Source organism: Pristis pectinata, chromosome 2 (assembly GCF_009764475.1).
Source record: "Pristis pectinata isolate sPriPec2 chromosome 2, sPriPec2.1.pri, whole genome shotgun sequence".
NCBI lineage: Eukaryota > Metazoa > Chordata > Chondrichthyes > Rhinopristiformes > Pristidae > Pristis > Pristis pectinata.
In genome coordinates this window covers 85,282,086-85,308,798 of record NC_067406.1, presented here as the reverse complement: position 1 = coordinate 85,308,798, position 26,713 = coordinate 85,282,086, and the positions used below count along the sequence as shown (strand labels likewise).

The 26,713-nt window shown below is 38.3% G+C and overlaps 1 protein-coding gene across 4 annotated transcripts in view; it reads right to left on the bottom strand.

Annotated features, from left to right (window-relative positions):
* Positions 1 to 25,361, bottom strand: part of nup54 (nucleoporin 54) — a 49,517-nt gene extending 24,156 nt beyond the window's left edge. Inside the window, exons 1-5 of one of the 4 annotated variants that reach the window (XM_052038275.1) lie at positions 25,205 to 25,336; positions 20,177 to 20,278; positions 10,034 to 10,108; positions 8,390 to 8,500; positions 5,791 to 5,949 (exon numbers count right to left, since the gene is read on the bottom strand). In XM_052038275.1, coding sequence (XP_051894235.1) covers positions 5,791 to 5,949; positions 8,390 to 8,500; positions 10,034 to 10,108; positions 20,177 to 20,278; positions 25,205 to 25,235 — 478 coding nt within the window. In that variant the 5' untranslated portion in view covers positions 25,236 to 25,336. Of the gene's footprint in view, positions 1 to 5,790; positions 5,950 to 8,389; positions 8,501 to 10,033; positions 10,109 to 20,176; positions 20,279 to 25,204 lie in introns of all 4 variants that reach the window. The other 3 variants (XM_052038282.1, XM_052038297.1, XM_052038290.1) reach the window with 3 other exon arrangements.
* Between the last annotated feature and the right edge of the window lie 1,352 nt (positions 25,362 to 26,713).

Genomic DNA, 26,713 nt, shown 5'->3' with positions numbered 1-26,713 from the left:
GCTTGTGGTTGAGCCCACTAGGGAAAAGGCAATTCTGGATTTGGTGTTGTGCAATGAACCAGATTTGATTAGGGAGCTTATGGTAAAGGAACCCTTAGGAGGCAGTGATCATAATATGATAGAATTCACCCTGCAGTTTGAGAGGGAGAAGCTAAAATCGGATGCATCGGTATTACAGTTGAGTAAAGGTAACTACAGAGGCACGAGAGAGGAACTGGCCAAAGCTGATTGGAAGGGGACCCTAGCAGGAATGACAGTAGAGCAGCAATGGCAGGAGTTTCTGGGAGTAATTTGGAAGATGCAGGATCAGTTCATCCCAAAGAAGCAGCAGCATCCTAAAAGGGAGCAGGAGGCAACTGTGGCTGACAAGGGTCAAAAACAGCATAAAAGCAAAAGAGAGGGCATACAATATTGCGAAAATTAGTGGGAAGCCAGAGGATTGGGAAGCTTTTAAAAACCAACAGAAGGCAAGTAAAAAAAGCAATGATGGGTTGTTAAATGACAATGGAGTATGGAGGTATGGCACCAGTCATAGATTAGTGGCCCCAAATGAACTGCTTCCCTATCAGGCACAGCAGATACACTCCCTAGGACACAGTGGAGTGCAAAAGATCATTGACAGATTCTCCCAATGGTGGTGGAATCCAAGGTTCAGGATGCAAGCTCGACAAACAGTTGAGAGATGCATGACGTGCCAGAAGAATAACCTTGGATCAGTGGAAAAACTACCTCAACTAAGTGCTCCTGCTCCACCTGGTCCATTTCTACATCTACAAGTGGACTACGTTACTCTACCAAAGTGCCAAGGATATTCAGATGTCCTAGTAACAGTGGACAAATTTTCAAGATGGGTGGAAGCCATCCCAGCAAGAAAAGCTACCACCACACACACAGCCAAAATTATGATTAAGGACTATATTCCTAGATGGGGATTGCCATGCCACATTGACTCAGACCAAGGAACACATTTCACTGGAAATGTTTGCCAAGAATTATGTCAACTGATGAACATTGGGTGGTCTTTTCATTGTCCACATCATCCAGAATAACCAGGACAAGTTGAAAGAATGAATGGCGTAATCAAACAACAGCTGACTAGGTACCACGAGGAAGGCATACCATGGCCTACAGCTTTTCCTTTGGTTTTATGTAGTATCAGAGCAATCCCAAACAAGAAAACAAAACTGAGTCCATTTGAAGTGGTAACAGGGCGACCTATGTCACCACCAGGAGCCCCTGATCTCCGAGAGGCTGATATACACATTTATGGCAGATAGTTTAGTTGATTATTGTGTGAAATTAATCCAAACAGTTCAGTCTGCTTCCCAACAGGTTTCTGCTGCTTGGAGCGATCCATCGGAAGGAAGACACACCCTGATTCCTGCCAAGTGGGTCCTGGTCAAGAAACCACACAAGGAACCACAGGGAGCTTGGTGGGAAGGCCCTCACCAAGTACTGTTGATTACCAATTCGGCAGTCAAGGTAGAAGGCAAAAGTAAGTGGATACACGCCAGCCACTTCAAGCGAGCTAAGGTGGCACGAGACGAAGACAAGTGCTGTGGTTAACATGCTAATAACCTCTTGGTCACAGTGCCTACGCCACTGGGCTACAGTGAGCAGATCACTAACCAGCCAGAAGACAAGCAAGTCGACAACTACTAGACATCATGGTCTAATCTAATATTAGTTGTTGTTGTAGTATGAACATTATGACTAAAATTACATGTCTTATCATAATTTACATCTTTATTACTTGTCTAAAGGCGATCATTAGCAGAATTATTCAAACTCGTGCAAGTGCATCCACTGATCTGCCTAACCATGACATAAGGCTATGAATGCTTTGAAGGACATGTGCATATTCTTGTACATTTTGTCTTTTCTGCTCCTGAATTTTCAGATGTAATAATTCTAAATGTGTGATTTAGAATCAAAGGGGGGGGGGGGAGGGGGTGGGATTGTTGGATTCAACTGTATTAAGTAGTATTTTAACATGTATAGTGTTTAATACACCTCAAGTGGCTACACAAGGAATAGCCACTTCTTAGCTTATTGATTCATCCATCAGGTGATTATGTGTTTTCTCATTGGTTGGTTTGCCACAGGTATCTAATAGGTTTTCTGATTGGACTATTGTTATTTAAGGAGTACCTCTTATCTCAGGTATAAAAGGTGTTGTTTTGTTAATCACTCTTGCTCATATCTCTCTTGCTCTCTTCACCCTCTCACTAGCTCATTTTAGTTCCTTTGTCTCGGCTCATCTCCTAGTAGTAAAGCTAGTGCCATGTGCTCTGTGACTGTTTCTTTGTTTTAAACTTTTCCAATAAAACTTTGTGAAGCACCAAGTTGTTTTCAACTCATTCTTGGACTCCTGAAAGAACCTGCAGATTCAACAATAACTGGATCCGACAAAGTCCATTAAGGATGAGGTTTTGGGGTACTTGGAAGCTCATGATAAAATAAGCCGAAGTCAGCTCGTCAGGCAAGATCTCCCCTTAAGGAAACCTTAAAAGGGTTAACCCCTTAAAGGTTTCCTTAAGGGGAGATCTTGCCTGACAAATCTGTTGGAATTCTTTGAGGACGTATCTGGCAGGGTAGACAAAGGAGAGTCAGTGGATGTTGTTTACTTGGATTTTCAGAAGGCCTTTGACAAGGTGTCACACATGAGGCTGCTAAACAAGGTAGGAGCCCATGGTATGACAGGGAAGGTACTAGCATGGATAGAAGATTGGCTGATTGGCAGAAGGCAAAGAGTGGGAATAAAGGGGGCTTTTTCTGTTTGGCTGCCGGTAACTAGTAGTGTTCCACAGGGGTCAATGTTGGGTCCGCTACTTTTCATGTTATATGTTAATGATCTGGATGACGGAATTGAGGGCTTTGTGGCCAGGTTTGCGGATGATACAAAGATAGGTGGAGGGGCAGGTAGTGTTGAGGAAGCAGGGAGTCTGCAGAAGGACTTGGACAGGTTGGGAGAATGGGCAAAGAAGTGGCAGATGGAATACAGTGCAAGGAAGTGTACAATCATGCACTTTGGAAGACGGAGCAAAGGTGTAGACTATTTTCTAAATGGGGAGCGAATTCAGAAATCAAAGATGCAAAGGGACTTGGGAGTCCTAATGTAGGATTCCCTAAAGGTTAACTTGCAGGTTGAGTCAGTAGTAAGGAAGGCAAATGCAATGTTAGCATTCATTTCGAGAGGACTAGAATATAAAAGCAAGGATGTAATGCTGAGGCATTAATGTAATGATGTGTCAGAACACATTTGGAGTTTTATGAGCAGTTTTGGGCCCCATATTTAAGGAAGAATGTGTTGGCATTGGAGCGAGTCCAGAGGAGATTTACAAGAATGACCCTGGGAATGAAAACATTAACGTATGAGGAACATATGGCTCTGGGCCTGTACTCACTGGAGTTTAGAAGGATGAAGGTGGGGGGGGTGGGGAGTGAGGTGGATCCCATTGAAACCTACCAAATATTGAAAGGCCTAGATAGAGTGGGTGTGGAGAGAATGTTTCCAGTAGTAGGAGAGTCTAGGACCAGAGGACACAGCCTCAGAATAGGGCATCCCTTTACATTTATTATTTTTTTGTTTACTTACAGCGTGGTAACAGGCCCTTCCAGCCCAACGAGTCCACGCCGCCCATTTTAACCCCAATTAACCTACCCGTACGTCTTAGAACGGAAATGAGGAGGAATTTCTTTAGCCAGAGGGTGGTGAATCTGTGGAATTCATTGCCACAGACGGCTGTGGAGGCCAAGTCATTGGGTATATTTAAAGCGGAAGTTGATAGGTTCTTGATTAGTGAGGGCGTCAAAGGTTATGGGGAGAAGGCAGGAGAATGGGATTGAGAGGGAAAAATAAATCAGCCATGATTGAATGGCGGAGCAGACTCGAAGGGCTGAATGGACTAATTCTGCTCCTATGTCTTATGGTCTTTAGTTAAACCATCGAGGTTGGGTAGAAAATGCGATACTTTCAACTTTAACGTTCAAAGAAGCATCTGTTGTAGTCAGTGAAAAACTGAAGAGATTATTTGATAATCCAAAATTAGTCAAGTTGCTTTTGTTAAAAAAAATAATTCCAGCAATGACGATATTAAGCTAGCGGCAGGTAGGATGGGACTGTTTTTAATTCACAAAGTTGATGAGAAAAAGAAAAACATCTTTTTGATTTAGCAGCTTCAGCAGATTTGGCAACAGTTTGTGCAGTAAAGATCAGATTAGGCCCTTCAAAATGTGACCCAAGTTCTGAAGTCATTCTAATCAAGAAATAACCTACACCTGCAAGGAAAAATACTATGATGTATATGATTTAATAAAACAGGAACTAGCAAAGGTCTTTAAATCAGAGCTGAAAATTCATCTTTACAAAAGAACTGTCACCTTTTTGGAATGCTGTACCATTGAAAAAACATCTGTCATCCAATATTAATTTCAGAACATCTTTCCACATCGATGCCACAGCCAAAAAAATAATTTTACAGAAAAGTAATTTTACAGTAATTAGACAGATTTAATCTGTAGAACAATTTAGCCTTAAAACCAAATCCTTTTAATTTTTTTTAGTAATACTGACTCCCATTCATACACAAATTAAATGAGATAATGTTTACTTTATGGCAACAACCCAGAATACTGATTAAGTCATTAACTTGCTGCTCTCTTGTCCAATTAATTCCACCTACTTACTGTTTAGAATTAAACCTCTGACTTGTTTCACAGAACAAAAATAGCACATGGGAACGGTGGCAGCAACAAAAAAACATATAGATGCTGAGAGGAAATTTGCTGGGGCATTTATACAAATCTAATCGTGCCATGATGTTAAAGGAAGGGACAGAGCAGAAGCACTTCGTCAAAAAAAAGGGTGAAAAGATGCTTTTTTTTCCCCCAAGCACAGCACATTTAGGAAGATGTAAACCTCATCAGTTGCAGAGACTAGTGACACATCAGCAGGTAAAGTGATTACACAAACTCTGTCACCATGGAAAATTGCATTATTCTCCCTTGATTTATTAGGGTTATTCAAATTAATGAGAGATTTTAACAATGTAGACGGGAAATTATATTGAGCGGCAGAAATGTTCCTTAACCAGAGGAGAGCAGAGCAAGATAATGGGTAAATAATCTGGAGTGGAAAATTAGGTTTTTTTAAAATCAAGTTTTATAGTATAATGTGATCCAATGTCAATCCAAAGGTGAAGGCACCAGAATCAATGGAACTGTCAAAAAGAATTTGGATAATACGTGAAAAGGAGAAATGTGCTGAGCAATGGGGGAAAGAGCAAGCGAATGGATGGATATTTCAAAAGAGCTGACACAGAAAACATGGGATGAATAATCTCCTCCTACACTGAGAGATTCTATGATTAACAAATGTAGAATGTTCCCTGAAGTACACATTAAACTAACTGGTATAAATCAGATTCCATTACTTCATTTGATGCTGACAATGCAGACTGAGAACCACTTCTGAGTTGTCTCAATGATGTTGCTGCAATGCAGGAAGCAAATACAATCTGCTCAACACAGATATATGTAGTGAATCAAAACTAATTTAAAAAAATCTGACAATTGCACAAATCATCAAATGTTTACTACTCTAGTGTAGGGTTCCCAATTGTATGAACAATGTCACATCAACATTGAGCTACTCAGCTGTAGATCTGTTCACTTAGGGTTCAAAGGTTTCATTAAAAACCAAATAAAAAATCAGATGAAATGTTGTAATGAAGTAAATGAATGTATTAAAAATAACCTGCCACTTTGCTTGCAGTGGCAGGAAACTACCTGTGCCAACCAAGCCACTACTGCCAAAACCAAAAGCTGTAGTTGTAGCTGCACCAAAACTTCCGATATTTAAGCCAATTGCAGTGTTAGCGTTTAGTCCGAAACCCCCAAAATTAAAGCCACTGGCTGTAGTATTTGCAGCTCCAAGCCCACCAAAACCTGTAGAAAAGGAAGCACTGTAAAACCAATGCAAGAAATGGTTAGTTGAAATTACAACATTTTTATAAAGGTCCCAAACCAAGCATTGAGATCTTTTAATTTGAACTTTCCCCAGAGCTGACAGAAATGATATTAGACAGGATATTAAATAGAAAATTCACTTAGGATTCATCAGATAAAGTACAAAACAGTGGCACATTTAACATCTTCAGAATATATAACAATATTATAGATCCATTTGGCTAGTTAAAACACTTGCTAATGAAAAGTTATTGTAGATTTGATATTCTTATGGATATTACTACCACCATTAATAAACACTGTATTTTTTATCTCTAATTCAAGCTAAAAACATTGAAGGTTACTTCTATGCATATTTTCACATTAACTAGTGTGATGAAGTTCAATTAAACTGAACTCAGCAGTCACCTGAGACCAAAGGAGTAGAACTGGTGGCCCAAGGGCAAGTTCATTGTTTCCCCACAAGCTAGTTACAAATTAAAAAGTCCTCACATTGCATGGAAAAGTGAATGATTATGTCAATTATAATAGAATTTTTCCATTGTTACATTTGATCCTTTCAACCTATAATTGATGTTCTCCTCCCATAAGACCATCTCAATCATCATGTCTGAAGTAATTGTACTTTATTCTTTTCATTATTCTGTTTAAGGGTCTCTAAAGACTGAAAAGTTGCAATTCAAAAATAATACTTTTTGACAAATGCCAAGTTTTCTGTGTCATCTTTTCCCTTCAGCATTGTCTGAAAATAGCAGCAATTTAAGTGCCAACCTCAGTGTAGCACAAGGGAGTGCCTTTAGATGTGTGAACTAGTCTTACAATACTGCCCATGACATGACTGCTCAGATTTTACTAAGCATGAAAACTTCTATATTGCTCTTCAATCTTTGATGTTACTAAACAACTTGCATGGACATGGTAACTTTAACATAGCAAAAAATTCAAGGAATATCTGAGAGGTGGGGAGAGATGCAAACACAAAGAATGAAATATCAGAAGCAGCCACAAAAGAGTTATCATAGGGTGGTGGAATTAAAAATTCAGTTTGAAGTTGAGAAAATTGGGTCTGAAGTAGTGTCCTTAATTTCAATAAAAGCAATTACAATGGTGTTAAGACAGAGTTGGCTGAAGTTGACTGGGAAGATGAATTTATGGATAAGATAGTCGTCTTCTCCTTTTTAGGCAATCCCTTAAGATTGAGGATGAATTGCTTCCTCATACTTCTGTGGGATTTGAGGTGATTGATGAGGCCAATGTGAGAACCACAAACTCTTCTTCAGATGGGGCAGGAGGTACCTGACGGGGTGGGTGGTGGGTAGTATGTGAAGTGGTGCATTTCTTCTACCACTTATACAGGGTTTCTGTGTGATTCATAATACTATTCCCAATGCTCCTTCTCCAATCTGAGCGGTGATGGGGTAGGGATTCCCAAGAGTTGGAGATATTGCCCTTTTTCAAGGAGGCTTTGCACATATCCTTGAATTGCCTTCTCTGCCTGCTGGTAATCTCTTCCTGTAAAAGAGCTCAGAATGGAGTGTCTGTTTCAAGACTAGCATTGAGCACATGAAAAACATGGCCTACTAAATGGAGCCAACTAAGTGTAATTAGGACATCAATACTGGAGATGCTCTCCCGGGAGAGGACATGTATATTATTTCTAGTTCTTGCAGTTCTGAGGAAGGATGCCTGACCAGAAATATTAACTGGTTTCCCTTTCCACAGATGCTGCTTGACTGGCTGAGTTCTTCCAGCAGTTTCTGCTTTATTTGTTTTCTGACATTGTTTTATACATGGTACCTTACAAGGGCTTGAGGTATCTACTATAGACAGCAAATCAGTCGTGGCAGGCATTTAAAGAGATAATTCATAAATCTCAGCAAGGATATATTCTAGTCAGGAAGAAAGGCTCTATGAGAAGGCTGCAGTGGCTGACTAACAAAGTTAGGAGGATGGTATCAAATTGAAAGAAAAGGCATATGACATGGAGAAGATTAGTAGCAAGCCAAAGGATTGGGAATTTTTTTTTCCAGAAACCTGCAAAGGGCAACCCAAAAAAATTAAGGCTGAAGACAGATTTTGAAGTAAACTAGCAAATAACATAAAAACAGATAGCAAGAGCTTATGAAAGTTCTGTAGGGAAAACAGCTGCAGTAAGTTCTGATCCCTTAGAAGATGAGAACAAGAAATTAATTACGAGAATCACAGAAATGGCACAGATTCTAATTAATCATTTTGGATTCACATTAGGAGACGAAAGAAACTTCCCAATAATAATAATAAATAATAATAATAATAATAATAGGTAATCAAGGACTATAGGGACAGAGGAACTGAAATCATGCAGACACACCCATCACTAGAAAAAAAAACAGGCAAATTAATGGTACTAGAGGCCAGCATGTGCTCTGAACCTGCTGACCTGCATCCTGGGGTCTTAAATAAAAGTGGCTGCAGAGATGGTGAATGTGTTGGTTATAATCTACCAAACTTCCAGAGAGACCTTTCGGAGAGACCTCAGAGGATTGGAAAACTGCAAAAATAACACCACAATTCAGAGGGAGGGAGATCGACAAAAGGCAGGAACCATAGACCAGTCAACACAACATATATCACTGGGAAATAGCCAGAACCCATTTTTAAGTTGATAATAGCTGGACACTGAGAAAATGTCAGGACAATCAAGCAGAGTCAATGTGATTTTATGAAAAGGAAATATATTCAACATCTTTGAAGATGTTCAAACAGACTGGATTAAAGGGAACCAGTAGCACTTGGATTTCTAAAAAAAATCATTCAATGAGGTGCCAAACAAAAGATTATTGCAGAAGGGAGCACGATGTTGATTGACATGGATTGAGGAATGGCTAACTAACAGAAACTAGAGGGTCTGGATCACTAGTGGACTGGCAATTAGCAACTTGAAACTTGCAAAAGGGATCAGTGCTGGGTCCTCTATTATTTATAATTCACATTAATGGCTAGGATGAAGGTACTGAGGGTACTGCAGCCAAATTTGCTGCTGATACAAAGAGAGGTGAGTTAGCAAATTGTGAAGAGTACACAAAGAGCTTAGAAAGGTGAGTGGGGAAAAAAGTTGACAGAATGTGGGAAAATGGGAGGTTATCTATTTTATAAGGAAGAATGCAAAAACAATTATTTAAACAACCTGAGATAGCAGAAGGTTGTTGTACAAAGGCATCTAGGGGAAACCTAGTATTTGAAATACAAGAGTAAACATGCAGATACAGCAAGCCATTAGGAAGGTTAATGGGGCGTTGGCTCTTATTGCAAGACACATGAAGTCGCGATATTTTGATGCAGTTGACTGGAAACTGGTGACAACACACCAGGAGATAGCATACAGATTTATTCTGCATACTGAGGGAAAGATGCACTTGCATTGAAGGCAGTGCCAAGAAAATTGATTCCTCAGATGAAGGAGTTCATGCATGAAGATTTTTTTTTTGTGCAGGTTGGTCCTATACTCATTGGATTTTAAAAAGAGGCAATTTTATTGAAACATATAAGAGTCCAAGGGCAATTGATGGGCATATGCACAGAGAAAGATTCACCTAGTGGGGTTATCTAGAACCAGAGGACATAATTTCCAAAATAAAGGGTCACTCATTTCAGACAAAGATGAGGAAGAAATTCTTCTCTCAAAGGATTATAAGCTTCTGGAATTCTCTACCAGAGAATGCTGTGGAGGGAGAGATTGACAAATATTTGAACTACAAGGGAGTCAAGGAGTATAGGGAGCATGGGAAAGTGACAATGAGATCAAGAATGGATCTGTCATGATTATAGTGAACGGTAGAACAACCAGAGGAGCTGACAAGCTTACTCCTGCTTCTTAAGCTATAATCTATTACCCAATATTACTAATGAATGTTAAGCCCTTCTGACAATTATTTTCATGAAACATTTTAAAGCAATTTCACTGATCCACAGCGGGAGAAGTGTAGTATATCCACTTAGAAAATGCTAGAATTTTAAAGTGTAATACTTGATCAACGAAATAACTTAGTACCATAAATGTGCCAGTAACAAAATATTCTGGTACCTGTAGATGCTCCAAATGGAAATCCTGTTGTTTGCCCACTTGTGGTGGTGGTGGTGGTTCCAAATGGGGTAAAACCTGAACAAAGAAAAAAAATACAAAATACACAAATGTTAATTTGAATAGAACTCACATTTTATTGCATTAAATTTTAAACTGAGATTCTGATGAAGAGTCCCACTCAAATGACCAACTCAAGTTTCTCTTAATAGATCCTTAGCAACCTGATCCACAGGTTTAACATTGTGTATTACCATTTCAACTTTAAAGCAATTCCACCTTTCCTATCCATCTTTTAGAAAGAAAATGGAAGTTTAGCTGCAGTACTTTCTTTCCATCCTTCTATTTATTTTCTAATCTCACAGAAGAATACGCTAAGCCTTGGAGAAATTTTGATGGAATTGGCGTACTTACTTACTTCCATGGCACTAAACCCCGCCCACTTCTCTTCTTGGCAACCAATGACAGACAATGGGTTGTGGGCCTATGGGAAACAATGCTAGGGAAGGGTAATGTGTATGGGTCTGGTCTGCCCCATCTTCCATTTAAAAACCCATTTGATTATGGGAAAACCATGCTAATAGTTTGAATTCAGATCCCCCAGCCTATAGCATGGTTTTGTGGCTCCAACACTGATAGAGAAATTCTCTGGTTAAATTAAATTCAGCCTCCCTATTTTCCTGCCATCTCTCTCGTTGGATAGGTCAATGGAGGAGCAGAGTATGGATTGAATCCAACTTTAACACCCTCAATGCCATTAACAAAAATATCAATTAAAATTCTAGCTACTCATTTTTTTCTATTTAAAATATTTGCTTTTTAAAAGTAGAGGATCACTTACATCCTCCCCCCACACTGGATATTCTCTCTTTTCAATCATTAATTATGCAGAAAATTTGGTGAGTTTTTTTTCTTAAAATATGGCACTGGATAATGTTGGGTGTCTGACCCAGGACAAAAGATAATTCAGTAGGAAAGCATTTGTAACAAGCTTAATAAGCAATGTAGTACAACAAAATCACTTAGAAAAAAAAGCATAGACTTAAAAGATCTTATGGCACTATTTAAAGACTTGACTTGTATGCTCTGACATTCCTTAAGCTACTACATGGTAACTTAGAGAACTTTTTGAAAATCTAATCAAAATTATAATCGACAGTGTCACCCCCATCTACTTTCAATGTTGTTCTCTAATAAGGGTGGTCAAGCAAAACTTTCCTTTTTCTAAACCAAACTGCCCATTCATTATCACACTTTAAGCTTCTCAATGTTTTTCTAATTTTCTCCTTCAGTCAAGATTCCATTATTTTTAATAATACAACAGAACAGTTCAGTCATCTACAAGTTCCTTCCACGTCACCTTTTTAAATATTGTCACAATGATAAACACATGCAATCCTCTGGCACCACATTACTCTTTAAATGACTAAGTAAACAATATGTAATATCATCTCTCTAAAGTCTTTCAAAATGCACTCACATAATCTGTCCATTCCAGGGGTTTTAAGTTGCCAGTTTGATTCATTTATTTGTCATTATTTTAAATTACATTTTAGAAATATGCCTCATTTTAGTTATGGCATATAGACATTGCAGGCAGGACCAGATTCTATTGCCCATTCCTTGCTGCCCTTGAGGAGGTGGTAATGAGCCACTTTCTTGAACCACTGCAGTCTATCTGCTGAAGGAACTGCAACAATAATGTTCTATTAGGAATTCCAGTATTTGGACCCAGCATTAATAAAGGGATAGTAAATATGCTTCCAAATCAAGACCGTGTATAAGTTGGAATTGTTGGGGCCATGTCCCTGCTGCCGTTGTCCTTCTTAGTGGTAAAGGGCAAGGGTTTGGGAGATTCTGCAAAAAGAAACCACGGTGAGTTGCTGCAGTCCCCTTTATGGTGGTACACTCTACAGCCACAATGCAACACAGGTGTAAGGAATCGACGTTTAGGTTGATAAATGGGATGCCACCAAGCAGGCTGCTTTGCCCTCGATGATAGTGAGCTTCAAATGTACACTCATCCAGGCAAGTGAATTACACTCCTTACTTGTGCCTTGTGGATGGTGGGAAGACTTTGGGCAGTGAGGTGGTGAGTCATTCATCAGAGGAAACCCAGCCTCTGACCTTCTCCTGTAGTCATAGTATTTATGTGGATGGTCTCGTTAAATTTTTGGTCAGTGGCAACTCCCGGAATGTTGATGTTGGTATCACTGAATGTCAAAAGGCAGGTAATGCTACTGAAAGGTAAAGGCAGTTGGTTAGACTCTCCTTTATGGGAGACGGTCATTGCCTGACGTCTTCCAAATTCCTGATAATAACTACCATTTGTCTAATCCCTCTGCAATTTAACCCTTAAAATTTGTGCTGTAGTTTCCAAAGCCGACTTTTCCTTCTTCAGGTACGGTTTCCAAACTTCTAATAATTTAGAATTTACGTGTTGTCATTCAGATAGCCATAGTATTAAGAAATACAAGAAAAGAGACACTCTATAAAACTAAAAAAGTATTAAATTGGCATTTAGATTGCCATCTCTTCCCATTTTCCTTCTGAGGTAAGCCTGACCACAAATCTCAATATTTTCATTGTGTTATGTTCATCTTTCATTAACTAAATTTGTTTGCTGGATTAATCTTGTTTAATGGTACAAATGTTACTTGATACTTCTCAGAATCAGATTTATTATCACTGACATATGACATGAAATCTGTTGTTTTGCGGCAGCAGCACAGTGCAAAGATATAAAAATCTACAAATTACAAAAATAAATAAACAGTGCAAAAAAAATAGAATAATGAGGTAGTGTTCATGGATCATTCAGAAATCTGATGGCTGAGGGGAAGAAGCTGTTCCTGAATCATGGTGGGGAGGGTTGTGCCCGCAATGGAGCTGGCTGAGTCTACAACCCTCTGCAGCCTCTTGTGATCCTCTGCATTGGGGGCTCCATACCAGACTGTGACGCAACCAGTCAGAATGCTCTCCACCGTACATCTATAGAAATTGTTAAGTCTTAGGTGACATACCAAATATCCTCAAACTCCTAACAAAATAGAGCTGCTGGCGTGCATCAATGTGTTGGGCCCAGGATTGATGGTCTGAGATGTTGATGCCCAGGAACTTGAAGCTGCTCACCCTTTCCACCACTGACCCCTCAATGAGGACTGGTCTGTGTTCTCCTGACTTCCCTTTCCTGAAGTCCACAATCAGTTCCTTGGCCTTGCTGATGTTGAGTGTAAGGTTGTTGTTGCGACATCACTCAACCAGCCGATCTACCTCACTCCTGTATGCCTCCTCATCACCATCCGAGATTCTACAAACAACAGTGGTGTCATCAGCGAATTTATAGATGGTGTTTGAGCTGTGCCTAGCCACGCAGTCATGAGTGTAAAGAAAGTACAGCAGTGGGCTCAACATCCTTGAGGTGTGCCTGTGTTGATTGTCAGCAAGGACCGATCCGCAATGACTGTGGTCTCCCAATAAGGGAGCCGAGGATCCAGTTGTAGAGGGAGGTCCAGAGGCCCAGGTTTTTAAGCTTGGTTATTAGTACTGAGGGGATTATGGTGTTGAACGCACAAGGCAGAATGTTTTTCAGATCTTGCTATACAAGACAAAAGGACTACTTTATTATCTAAAGAGATAAAAACAGAACTGAGCATTGTGCAGTGATCTTCTAATGTCATTCTTGCATGTTTCAGACCGAAGTAAAATTTTGGTAAATAGAGTAACTTTTCTGGTTATTATTTTTGTTGACATTATCCACAGAATCTCATTTTCAGTAAGCAGCAGCAAATCATTACAATATTAAACAAGGTTAATCTAGTAAACAAATTCATTTAATGAAAGGTGAACAGGACACAATGAAAATATCGAGACCCACTTCAGCTCAGTTTTACCTCAGAAGGAAAATGGCAAGAGATGGCAATCTAAATGCCAATTGAATACATATTTTAAAATGTTTATAGAATGTCTCCTTCTTTGTATTTCTTAATGCTGTGACTATTTGGAATGACCACTAAACTATTAGAAGTTTGAAACCACACCCACAGAAGGAAAAGTTGTTTTGGAAACTACAGCATAGATTTTAATGGTTAAATTGCAAAACCAGATTAGATTATTGGGAATTTAAAGGATGGGAGTAATTTGATATTTTCAAGATATTCAAGGGGAATTTCCCTCCAAAAAGGCATTTAAGTCAAACGCTGAATGCTTGGTTGGCTAGTTTGAGAATTTGCCAAACTCAAGGTCAGAAAAAGTGTGCGCTTCCAAGTTCAACATAAATTGCCTAAACTTACCCAAACTTAAAAATTAGGAAACTATTTAGAATCTGTGGAAATGAAAACCAAAATAAAGATGCAGATGCTGGAAATCTAAAATAAAAAGCTGAATGTTCTAAGTATTTTTTTGTCTTTATACATTTCTGTAGAAATTGAAACAGATTTAAATCCATATATGAAAAAGGACAATTGTGACATTTTTCAAACAGGGCGGGGGGGGGGGGGGGGGGTGGTAGATTTTGCTGCAACAGGGAGTCCGTCTTTAGTTAGGATTACCCATGCCATTTTGAACATTGTGCACAACAAGCTGCTGTAATCAGAATCTGAAAATACCACTGGCAGAGAAATCCAGCATCCAGGACCTAGATGAAATATCTCCCTCATTAACAGATCAGAAGGATTGATGAGTAAACAAAGCAACAACTGCAAACGAAATATAATTTTAATATCAGTCAACTGGAGAGCGAAATATAGAATAAAATCATTTGATTGAAAAAGGAAGCAACAAATGATATAAATGAACAGTTTTTTGTATTGCTAGATGAGGCATAGACCAGTTCTCCAAAAAGTAACCCAAGAGGGAATGCAGAGGGACAAACTGGCAAACCTGTCAATGTGAAAACCACAAATAAAAAATCCTTAAGAAGAATGAATTAGCACTGAACACTGACCTACCACGTGATCTGCTGACTTGGAAGTTTTAAACAGGAGCAAACACAAAGCAAACCAACCCTGAGGTTATTTCACTACAAAACCTATCCAAACAATTGCCACAAAGATAAGCATGGATGAGAACAGCCTTTCAGCTTCACTGGTAACAGGAAAACACAAAAGCTTGCAGTGGGAAGCTGCTAAAAGTGGGGTTCTCCAGATCCAGATATGGAAAGACCCTGGGCACAAGAGGATTTGTGCGATGGAATAGTGCCACATAGATGAGATACAACAAGCACTGCCCTAGAAAAGTTGGGGAAACATTTAACATACATTAGGCATCAGTAGAAATCCATTCATGCAAGTGTTGAACAACTGCACTTTAGCAGTTAGAAAGCCACATTAACAGTAAAACAATAAACTTGAATGATTGATTGACATGATAATCACATTTCATAAAAGAAAACACTTCTCCCAATTAAACAGTAGCACATACAGGAGTTATAAATTTGTCAGCTTTTGCAGGGGGATTTGAACATACACAATGGTAAGTGTATGGAGAATTGTATGTATTGGGTGATGAGGAGGTAAACACCTGCTTACCCCGTTTTGCACACACCACTTATATTTTAATTATCCGGAAATAAAGCCTACAGAGATTCTAAATATCAAAGCAAACAATAAGATCCAAACAATAAAAACACTCCACATAAAATTTAAGCTGATGAAGAAATAAAAACTGAGCTTAATCACTACAGTTTAGCAACATTATTATGACTTTGATCACTCTGCACTACAATGGACTTTGCTTTTTTTGTTCTTTCTTGTAAAAATTGTGTATAATTTATGTTTATGTTTTTGTTGTGCTGCTATCTGATGCTATGTGCCTGTGATGCTGCTGCGAGTAAGTTTTTCATTGTACCTCTGCATACATGTACATGCATACGACAATAAACTTGACTTGAAGAACGTGCATGCATTTCTTTCCTACATTTTAGTCTAGTTTCATGTAACGTAACATACTTTATAAGGAATACAAGGCCAGTATAAACAAACTCTCTTCAATTTATACCACTGGCAGTTCTGAAGAATCTATGCTGTACTCCCTCCAAAAGTGATATACCTCTTCTGATGAAGGCTCCTGAGACATTAAACTTTATCTTTCCACAAGTGCTACCTGACCAGTTGGGTGTTTCCAGCTCTCTGCTTTTATTTCAGACTTCCAGCATCTGCAGTTTTTTTTTTGATTTTCATGATATATCTTCTACCCAGATCTGTATACGATGTTCCAGATGCAGACCAACGAGGGCATTGTACAGCTGGAGAAAAAAATCCTCCTTTATGCTCTTGCTTCTATAAAGTTAAAGATATTTGCAACTTTGTATTTTTTCTGAATCCAACTCAGCCCAGCATAGGATACAATGCAAAAGGGTAAACACCAGTTAGCGTGGGAAACTGCTATAAATGGGGAACTCCAGATCCAAACATGGAAGGGATCTAGGTGCAAGAGGTCTTGTGTGATGGAACTGAGCCACATAGATGGGACACACCAATCTCATCTTCATAATCTTTCATGTATTGTTTGAGGTTTTAGCAAGGTTAAAAATTACTCCTACAATTTAGCCTTGCATCTCTTTTGTCTCGAGCTTCTGACCTCTTTAAAAAAAAACTCCGAGACATCCCTTTTTGGCCCAAAAGAATCTTGCTTACCCGAGAAATCCACAGGCTACTGATTTGCTCACTGCTTAACACACCATTTTCATAATTTTAGATGCTTGTCTATACTATTCACCATAACACTTATCTTTGTATCACCAACACTCCTGGATATATCACTCAAGAGTCATTACATAGAATATTCACGCAACAGCCTTTCCTGGTGTTTAAACTCCATGAGTCTCTACCCATTCCATCTCACCTCAGCCTTTCAACAATATCTTTCTATTTCATTTACTTTCATGTATTCGTCCAGTTTCCCTATGAAAGCCCCTAAGCTATTTGCCCAAACCATATTCTGTGGTACTGAGTTCCACAATCTGAATATTCTGAATAAAGAACTTTCTCCTTATATATTTCATCTTTGGATTTATTGACAGCTACCTTGGATTTGTGGCCTTTATTCTCCCAAAAGCAGAAACATTTACCCTGTCCAACTCAATCATAATTTTTGAGAATTCTGAGGTCACCCCCAAGTCTTCTCTTTCCTAAAGTAAAAAGACCCAGCACATTTAATCGTTCCCCAAAGCGATAAGCTCTCACTTCTGTTACCATCCCTGGAAATCCTTTCTTCACACCTTCTACATTCTTTCTTTTGTATGGAGACCAAAACTGCATATAGTATTTTAAATACTCCCTGACCAGGGTCCTGTACAGTTTGGTATAATTTCACTACCTTTGAAATCAACACATCCTGAAATAAATCAGTGCTTCATTAGCAGTTATGATTGTTTCGCTGACCTGCAACTCTGCCTTTTGTAACTTGTTTGCCTCTGCCTCCAGACTTCTTTGCTGTTCTACCCTGACATATTTTGTTTTGCAAGTTTTTGGTGCTTTTATTTTTCTTGCAGAGTTCTGTCACCTCACATTTACTGATGCTAAAATACACAATACTTAACTGCCTAGTTAGCTGATTATCCAAAATCTTTTTGTATTACAGTCATACAGTGTGGTATCGAAGGTCTTCAAGCACATGACATTGACAGCAGTATCTTTTATACACTTTCTACTAACCAATAAGAGAGATTTATCGGGTCAGTTTAACATGAGATAGCTCCCAATGTTGATTTTCAATACATTTTCTCTTTCTAGAAGATCTGTTAGCTCTTTTCGTCAAGATTCCAGCATATTTCTTATTAATCTTCAACTGACCAATTAAATGTTCCCAGGTTTTTGTCCATGTCCTTTTATATAAAAATATTTGCCAGCTACTAGTCCTCTGACACCACTACATTTTCTATTTATCTTCAGTATGCATAAAAATAATTTACACGTGGGATGCACAACTTAACTTGACATTTTATCATCTTTTCATTTTGATTTTGTTAATTATTTTCTCACTTTCTATCTAACCTTTATTAATGTTATTTTTAAGCCAATCTTTCAGTGCAGCATCAACTTCGTAATCCTCTTTGGTTAAAAGTTGAGATCAAGTTATTATTCAATCAGTTTCTCTATACCCTGTTTATCTTTCAGCAGGATTATTCCTATTCTCATTTCCATTTGTTATTTATTGGTCTATCGAACTCTTGCTTAATATTTCTGAGGAGCATCACATGCTTTCTTGATTCTGGTTTTAAGACCCTCACCAACATTTTATTGTATTCTGTTTATTACTTACATATTTCTTAAATGTTCCTCTTTAGGTTGTATTTCCCTTAATATATATTGTAAAGGATTGAGGGACTAAAACAAGTCATGATGGGACACCATTGTTCACTTCCTTCCAATATGAACATACCTATTACTGCCATTTTCAACTAATGTTATATTCTGGTCAATAATTTACTTTCTACTCCATAAGCTTTAAATTTTAAGTTAACATGTGACTTCATCAAATGGCTCATAGATGTCCATTTAAACAATATTCCTCTTTCTACTTTTAATGACTTCCTCAAAAGTCAATTTATTCATTGAGTGATCTATATTTTATAAATCTATTTTGGTTCTCTCTAATCATCCCATTTTTCTGCAAATCAACAATCATTCCCATATTAATCTTAGATTCTTATCATTTCTCCATAACAGAATAACAGATCTATAATTTCCCTATACTCTCTCTCCCTCTGAGATCACAAACAATAGAATGACAATTGCAACTTTCCAATCTAGTAAAGACCCAACTACTGAATCAGGAAAACTTTGGAAAATATGACCAATATATAATCCAATGTCTTCAATTAAAACCCCAGGACAGAAGCTTTGGTGTCTCAAGGATTTCACAGTTTAGTGCTATTATTTTTCTTCAAGACTGCTTATGTTAACTTTAACAATTAATTAAATGAGTGGAACTCTCTAGTTTTGCTGGAATGTCAGGTATATTTTCCTCTCCTAACACGAAGACTGGCACAAAATAACTATTCAACTGACCCACTTTTATTTCTGTTTTCATGGGTAATATTACCTGACCACATTACCAAACTACACCCATTTTTCTGGTATAAACGATTAAATTTAGCAATGATCTTGATACCCTTTCCAGATTTCTTCTAGCATTCCCTTTTTGAAGCATTTACTGGTTTACTTTGTGTTCTTACAGGCCATCCCCAGGTTACAAATGCCTGACTTATGGAAACATCCCTACATATGAATGAGCACCCATAATATTATTAAACTCAAAAGCGCAATGTTATACACATGTTCCTTCATACTAATGGCAGGACTAGTTTCCCCTCTCTCCCCCACCTTTAGTAATTGTTCTTTCTCATCAGTCTTGTGCTTTCAAAGCCATTGATTACAATACTATGGAGGTATGGTTACTATATTGAGTGATTTTTGTGTGTTTTCCAACATGGACAAAATCAACCTATGGACATCTGTAGAAAAGGAACCTGTTCATTACTTGGGGATGGCCTGTATATCTGTCCTAATCCCCTATGCAATTCTATATATTCTCTCTTTTACATTTACTGCTAAATTCAATGCAAAGGAGTTGAAATGACAAGGACACTGACATCAACCATGCCCGCTCCCGTACACAAGAAATCGATGCATCTGCCGCACAAGGTTGGTAAATTCCATCATGTTAGCAGTGTTCACTGTTTAAACAAAAACATTCAACAGAAATTGAGAGGTAAATAGTAAATGTTAAAAGTCATCAGAATCCATTGTACTATATTGATTTAATTTTTAAATAGAGGTACAAATAATGACAGTTTCACTTCATCCAAAGAACATTGTGGAATCTTTGCCAGGTTAATCTTTAATGATTAGATGTCAGCAATGAAATAGGAAAAAAACTGCAAGTTTGTTACATTAAATCACATTAAGCTGACCTTTACTTGCAATCCAATAACCAGAAAAACTAAGGAAAGTCATTTCTAATGGAAGACATTTCAATACACATAGAAGGCTAAAGAATATAAAATGCCATGATTAAAAAGTACACTTGGTGCATTTTTCTACATAACAAAAAGTTTCATATTGGCAGGCAAAAAGGTATCACAAAGAGTAGTCTGCACCCAATTGTTGAAAAGGAAGTAATATAGAAAAGTATTTGCATTACCTCCAAATCCTGAGGCAGCTGTTGTGGCAGTAGTTCCAAAACCAAAACCGGTTGCTGCTGTTGTTTTAGCACCAAATGAGCCAAAAGAAAATCCAGTGGTTCCTAAAAAGAACATTTTCATTATTACAGAGATATTGGTACGCATATTTTGCAGAGGACAAAAAGCATGAAAAGAAAGCAGGATGTTATTCAATGCTACAGTCACATTTATGGGTTCAGGAATTCCTAAATGTGCTGTATAAAATATTCAGTAATCAAGGCATGGATGTTGGTATGGTGACATCTCAATGTTAGCTTTCCATCAAGGTCACGTACAATAAAATACAATGTTGACTAATGGAATGGCATTCTATTCCCTCTAAGAGAATGAAGAGCTCCATGCAGAATGGTTTAGCTAATTTCACTAACAACCTTAATCTACAGTTATGTCCAAGCATTAAATTGCCCATCTCATAAATTTTAATAGCTTCAATGAAGTTTCCTCACTAAAATAATGGAATTAGTTCTTTCTTTCAGATATTGTTGTGGATTTCCTGTAGTTTTTGACTTTACTGCAAGGTCTACAGTCTGGAAAAGTATAAATTAAATCATTTCAGTGCCAATTTGGTTCAAAACCAAAAGGGATCTATGCAGATCATTTGTGCTTCAGAATGGAAATGCTCTTCCCACACCACCACTATTGCAAATCCAAGCTTAAACAAAACAACCACACCCTCATTCAAAACTAAACAAGCATAAATATCACATTCAAGCAAGTGTCAATTTTGTGGGCATCTACTTTCAGGAATACCATCACTGCTTTCAAAAATCATGTCTAAGAGAGAAAAGCATAAGATGTCAAATGTGTCACCAAATCCAAATTACAAATGTAGTTGTTTTTTTAAATGATTTATACTATTAAAAAGGGTACAAGTATCATCTTGTAAATTGTACAATTTTCACTGATGTTCCCTATTGATAAATAATTACAAAATCTGGTCATTATTTGGCAATTTTCACTCTTTCAGTTAAAGAACATATGAAATTAGCAAATCTGTTGCAGAAATCATTCAACACATTACAATTTATCCAAACATTTACTCTGCAAGAAGCAGTAAATGCTTTTTTTTGTCAAGTTCCAGGCCCAAAACGTATAAAAATCTGGGACGGACTCCCAGTTTTTATGTAATGGTCATTGAAAGCTCCATAAATATACCCACATCGGCAAAAGCTTGTGATTAAACTTGTCTTAAATGCATTTCCATCAGTCCTCTGCAGACCAATAAAAAAGACCAAACCTGCCCACAAAAATTAGCAGCAAACTTAGAAGGCCAAATGGTGTAGAATTTATAGTACAAACACAATCTGCTGTATGGATTCAAAATTTGCCCAAAATTGTACCTATTCCATGAATTTCACTCCACCCCCATCTTGTCCCATCCTCAAATTTCTACTTGAATGTATTCCCACTTCAAGCACAAAACCTGCCATGAACCAACACCGTGAGACAGTGTCTTAAATAAAAAGCAGCAATCTTAAAAGAATGTTTCCTTAAAAGATCCTTCTTGATGAAATAGGATTGGTAACTTGATCCACTTAACACTGCTGAAAATGGGTTAATCAAAAAATTAAATCGATTTTATTCACAATGTCCATCCACTTTCTGGGAGTATCCCTATTTCAAATTTTTGGAAATCACTTTCATGATACAGAACCATTTCCTAGTCAATTTGCACAATAGTCATTTTCAGAAAATGTAATACTACATTCAAAAGTTTTTAAAGCATGTCCACTGTACCCAGAACAATCATCTTTGGTAAATTGGAACCCAAGCAGAAATCTCTAATTGCATCAAAATGTAATTTGAACTTTGTCATTGTTCAGTTAGGTTATGCCAATTTCTACAACAAAACTTGTTAGTTGTTCCATTGTAAAACAAAAGCATGTTGATACTCCGGGACTAATACACTCCAGCCTATCAAGGTCAAAAAGTAATTTCATTAATACTGCTTGGGGTACCAACAACAGCATGATATACAAATACGTTCCTCAGTTTGCGCCTGCAGAGTTTAAGATGGCTGAAATGTGCAGAGACTGAGGCTTTTGTACAGCATCAGGAGTAAACTTGAGTAGTGAAAAAGCATTAACTGGAAAATCATCCCTCAATAAAACAAAGTTTTCCTCTCTGTCCAGCAAACAGATGGATGGAAATTTGGAATAGACCCAATTCATTGCAGAAACAGTTGGAATCCCAAGACCGAAAAACAAAAATTAGTCGTTCCTGAATTTGTATTCTCTAAACATTTTCAGATTGCAGTTTTATCTCAAGCATTGAGATTTTTAAGGATGATTAAAGTTCTTCTCTGCAGCTACATACTTTTAATGTTTTCAAACCCACCCCAACGTTTACATAAAAACAAATTCAACTTCAAGTTTGGTAACAAGAACAAAATCTGTAAGTCACTTTAGAATGTGCTAAGATATTGGGCCAGATGTCACTGGCATGCAATGTAAAATGTGTCTGCCAGACTGCTTCAGAAAGATGTGGGACTCTAAATGGAGACATGAGATTCTGAAGATGCTGGAATGTGGAGCAACACACACAAAATGCTGGAGGAACTCAGCAGGTCAGGCAGCTTCTGTGGCGGGAACTAAACAGCTGCCTGACCTGCTGAGTTCCTCCAGCATTTTGCGTGTGTTGCTCCAGATTCCAGCATCTTCAGAATCTCCTGTCTCCATTTAGAGTCCCACAGATTTGTCAAACATTATTTCCCTTCATAAATCCATGTCGATTTTGCTGAATCATATTATTTTTTAAATGTCTTGACATCACATCCTTCATTGCAAATTCCAACATATTCCCAATGTCAGATTAATAGGTTGCCAGTTCCTCATTTCCTTTCTTCCTCCCTTCTTAAATGGTGGGGTCTCATTTGATACTCTACAATCTGCAGAAACCATTCCAGGTAGAACTTTGGAAGGTGATAAGCAGGGCACTCACTATCACTAAAGCCACCTCTTTCAAAACTCTGGGATGTAGATCATCAGATCCTTGGTATTTATCAGTTTCAGGCTCATTAATATTCTCTATTAGTATTTCTTTACTAATACAGTAAAACTCTGATAATCCAGCATCCCGTTGTTCAGAAATCCTGATGAGCCGATATCTGGCTCACTCATTAGTCCAGAGTGCAAGTGGGGTGTGGCCAGAGGCTGGAGTCAAGCAGGGTGACGGAAAAGGGGTCCGAAACACCAGGAGTCAGAAACGTGGATAGGTTTGTGGCCAGAGCCAAGGTCCAGAGTGCCTGTACGTTTCCCTTTCACTTTAAACCCACCAGGTTTACTGGAAAATTTATTATACTGCTATGAAACATATTTTAAAAAATTGAAGTAAAAGTGTGGTTGGATATTAATATAAGTAACATTCAATCATCCAGAAAATCTGCCAGTCAGGCACCACAACAGTCCCAAGGATACTGGATTATCTGAGTTTTATTGTACTTACTTTGTTTCCTCATTTAGTTCTCCATTGTTTCTGGAAGGTTATCTGTGTCTTCTTTCATGAAGATACACACAAAATATTTGTTTAATTTAATTCCACCAGCTTTTCCTCATCCCCCATTTGAAATACTCCCTTCTCTATCTACAAAGAGTAGACATTAATTTTTGCCCCTCTTTTCCACATTGCTATGGAAACTGTTGTCTGATTTGTTTCTCACTAGTTTACCTCAAAATATTTTCCATTTCTTTATCAATGTCTTGCTCGTGCTTTGCTGAATTCTAAAATGTTCTCAATCTGCAGGTTCACTTATTTTCCACCATTATTAGCCTTTCCTTACATTTTAATACCATTGTTAATTTGTCCTGTAATCCATGGTTGGGTCACTGTTCCTACTGTGTTTGTGTCTGAATTAAGTGTATACTTGTTGCAAATCATGCATTATTTCTTTAATGAGTTTCCTAATCTACCATCCTCATACTTTCAGTCTCATTATTTAGATTGAAAACCCCACTTTCTGACTGAACTATATCACTTTTGAATTAACTGCAAAATTCCATGTTTACACTTTCTTAAATGCCACATTATAACAAGATTATTAATCTTTCCTAATGCAGTGTTACATCTAAAAAAGCTTATTCCCCGCTCAACCTTCTGATCTGTCTATTTCATGTACACATCATGTTAATTTCATGTACACATCATGTTAATTTCATGTACACATCATGTTAATTTCATGTACACATCATGTTAATTTCATGTTACACAAAGTTTAGTACATTATTCCTTTTACATGCATCTCCAATTTCCTCATTTGTAGTGTTATCTACATCACAACTACTATTCTGAGGCCTACTCAACTCCCATCAATGTTTTCTGCTCTCTACTGCTTCGTTGCTCAACCCAAACGAATTCTAATTCAATACCACGATCTCCGAAGCACAGTCATTCTAACTACTGTACTGATTTGCTCTTATTAACGGCGCTTTCCACGTTCTGTTGAAAGATCATCGATCCGAGAAGTCAACTCTCCATCTCACTAGATACTACTCCACATGCTAAGCGGTTCAAGCATGTTCTGTTTTATAACCTTGAGATGGGGAGCCCACAACTGCACCCTGTTTGGTCTAATTCAAAGTTTGGATAACTTTGGTCTATCCAAAGTTTCCTGCATGCTTTTTGATTTGGGAGGGCGGTGGGGGGGCACATCATGCGCAACTTGCAACCCCTCCTCGCCTGCAAAGACTGTCCCAGGGAAGGTTCCATCCCACTGTCTCCTAGATCCGGACCACGTTCCAAACGTCCACGCGCACGTCCAGGTTGGGCTTCGCGCCCAGCAGTGGAACAGGCGACAATTCTATTCCATTGTCTCCGGTAACCAATGGCAGCGATCGGCCGGGGCCGGGCTCGGGCTACCGGAGCACCGTTCGCAGCCGCAACACTCAGTGGGCTCCCATCCCCGAGGCCACCATGACACGATTTGCACATTTAATCCCCTTTTCTCCTGTTCTATTCCATTCCTGTGCTTGTTCTCCAGCCGGCAAACTCACCTGAAGTCCCACCACCCAGATTGAACGCCATGGCGCCGCTCCCGTCACTGCATTCTAGTCCGGGTGGAGCAATGACGGCACCATTAAAACGTTCCGACCATCCTCCCGCAGCCGGAGGCTTTAGTCAGTTACCGCCATTGTTCGTTGAATTAAGTTCAATTTGCCAGTGGGAGAATTGCACACAATAAACAACAAACAAAATGCATCGATAGAGATCGTCATTTCTTGCTAATATCCATAACATTACCGATGCGTAAGACAGATATAGTGTCACAATGCAGTTGGGCAGTGAGGCGTTTATACAAGCCTTCAGCCAAAAAGGAAATATTGTATTAACAGATCCGTTGCAAAGAATGTGGAATTGATTTAAAACTGTGAAGTACATCAAATTGGTGCGGAATTTTCGGAACAGTAGGAGAATTAAAATATGCAATTTCACTTTTCGGGGCAATCCCTCTAGTAATCAAAATAAGATCGTGGGTCTCAAATGTTTAGCAGAGTAGAAATAGTGGGATGTTTCTCCGAGATTTGTTTACAAAGTAATCTGTGAGAGTGCATTATGTGATTTGTATCTGGAAATTACATTTAAAAATGTATTTCACTTACATTACACTTTTAGAATCCCATTCACTGGTTTGATTCCTGAGATGAAGAGGTTGATGAATGAAGTGAGGTTCAGCAGGAATGAACAATTTAGAAGAATAACAGGTGATCTTATTGAAATATAAGATTCTGAGGGAGATGGACAGGGTGGAAGCTGAGAGGATATTTCCTATAGTGGAAGCATCTAGACAAGGGCCTTTGTTTCAGATTAAAGATTGATCTTCAAATAACCTTTTCTTCAGATAGCCAAGGTGAAACCAATCTCAGTAGTTAAGCTGAGTTTGCAGATGATACGTGCTAGGAGGCCAAATTCCAAGTATTGGTATTGGTTTATTATTGTCACTTGTACCGAGGTACAGTGAAAGGCTTGTGTTACAAACCGATCGTACAGGTCAATTCATTACACAGTGCACTTACATTAAGTCTGTACAGAGTGCATTGATGTAGTACAGGTAAAAACAATAACAGTACAGAGTAAAGTGTCACAGCTACAGAGAAAGTGCAGTGCAATAAGGTGCGAGGTCACAACAAGGTAGATCGTGAGGTCATAGTCCATCTCATTGTATACGGGAACTATTCAATAGTCTTATCACAGTGGGGTAGAAGCTATCCTTAAGTCTGGTGGTACATGCCTTCGGGCTCCTGTATCTCCTAACTGATGGAAGAGGAGAGAAGGGAGAATGTCCTGGGTGGGTGGGGTCTTTGATTATACTGGGTTTATGACAGTGTCATCATCAACTCATTCACTAAAGCACATGAGGGGATGAGCCAACACTCAACTTCCACAAAACAAAGCTCCTCTCCCAGCCTGTCTCTATTCTATAAACTGAGCAGTTAAAATATTCAAAAATCAATGAAAACATCACTGACCTGAAACATTAACTATGCTTCTTTCTCTACAAGTGC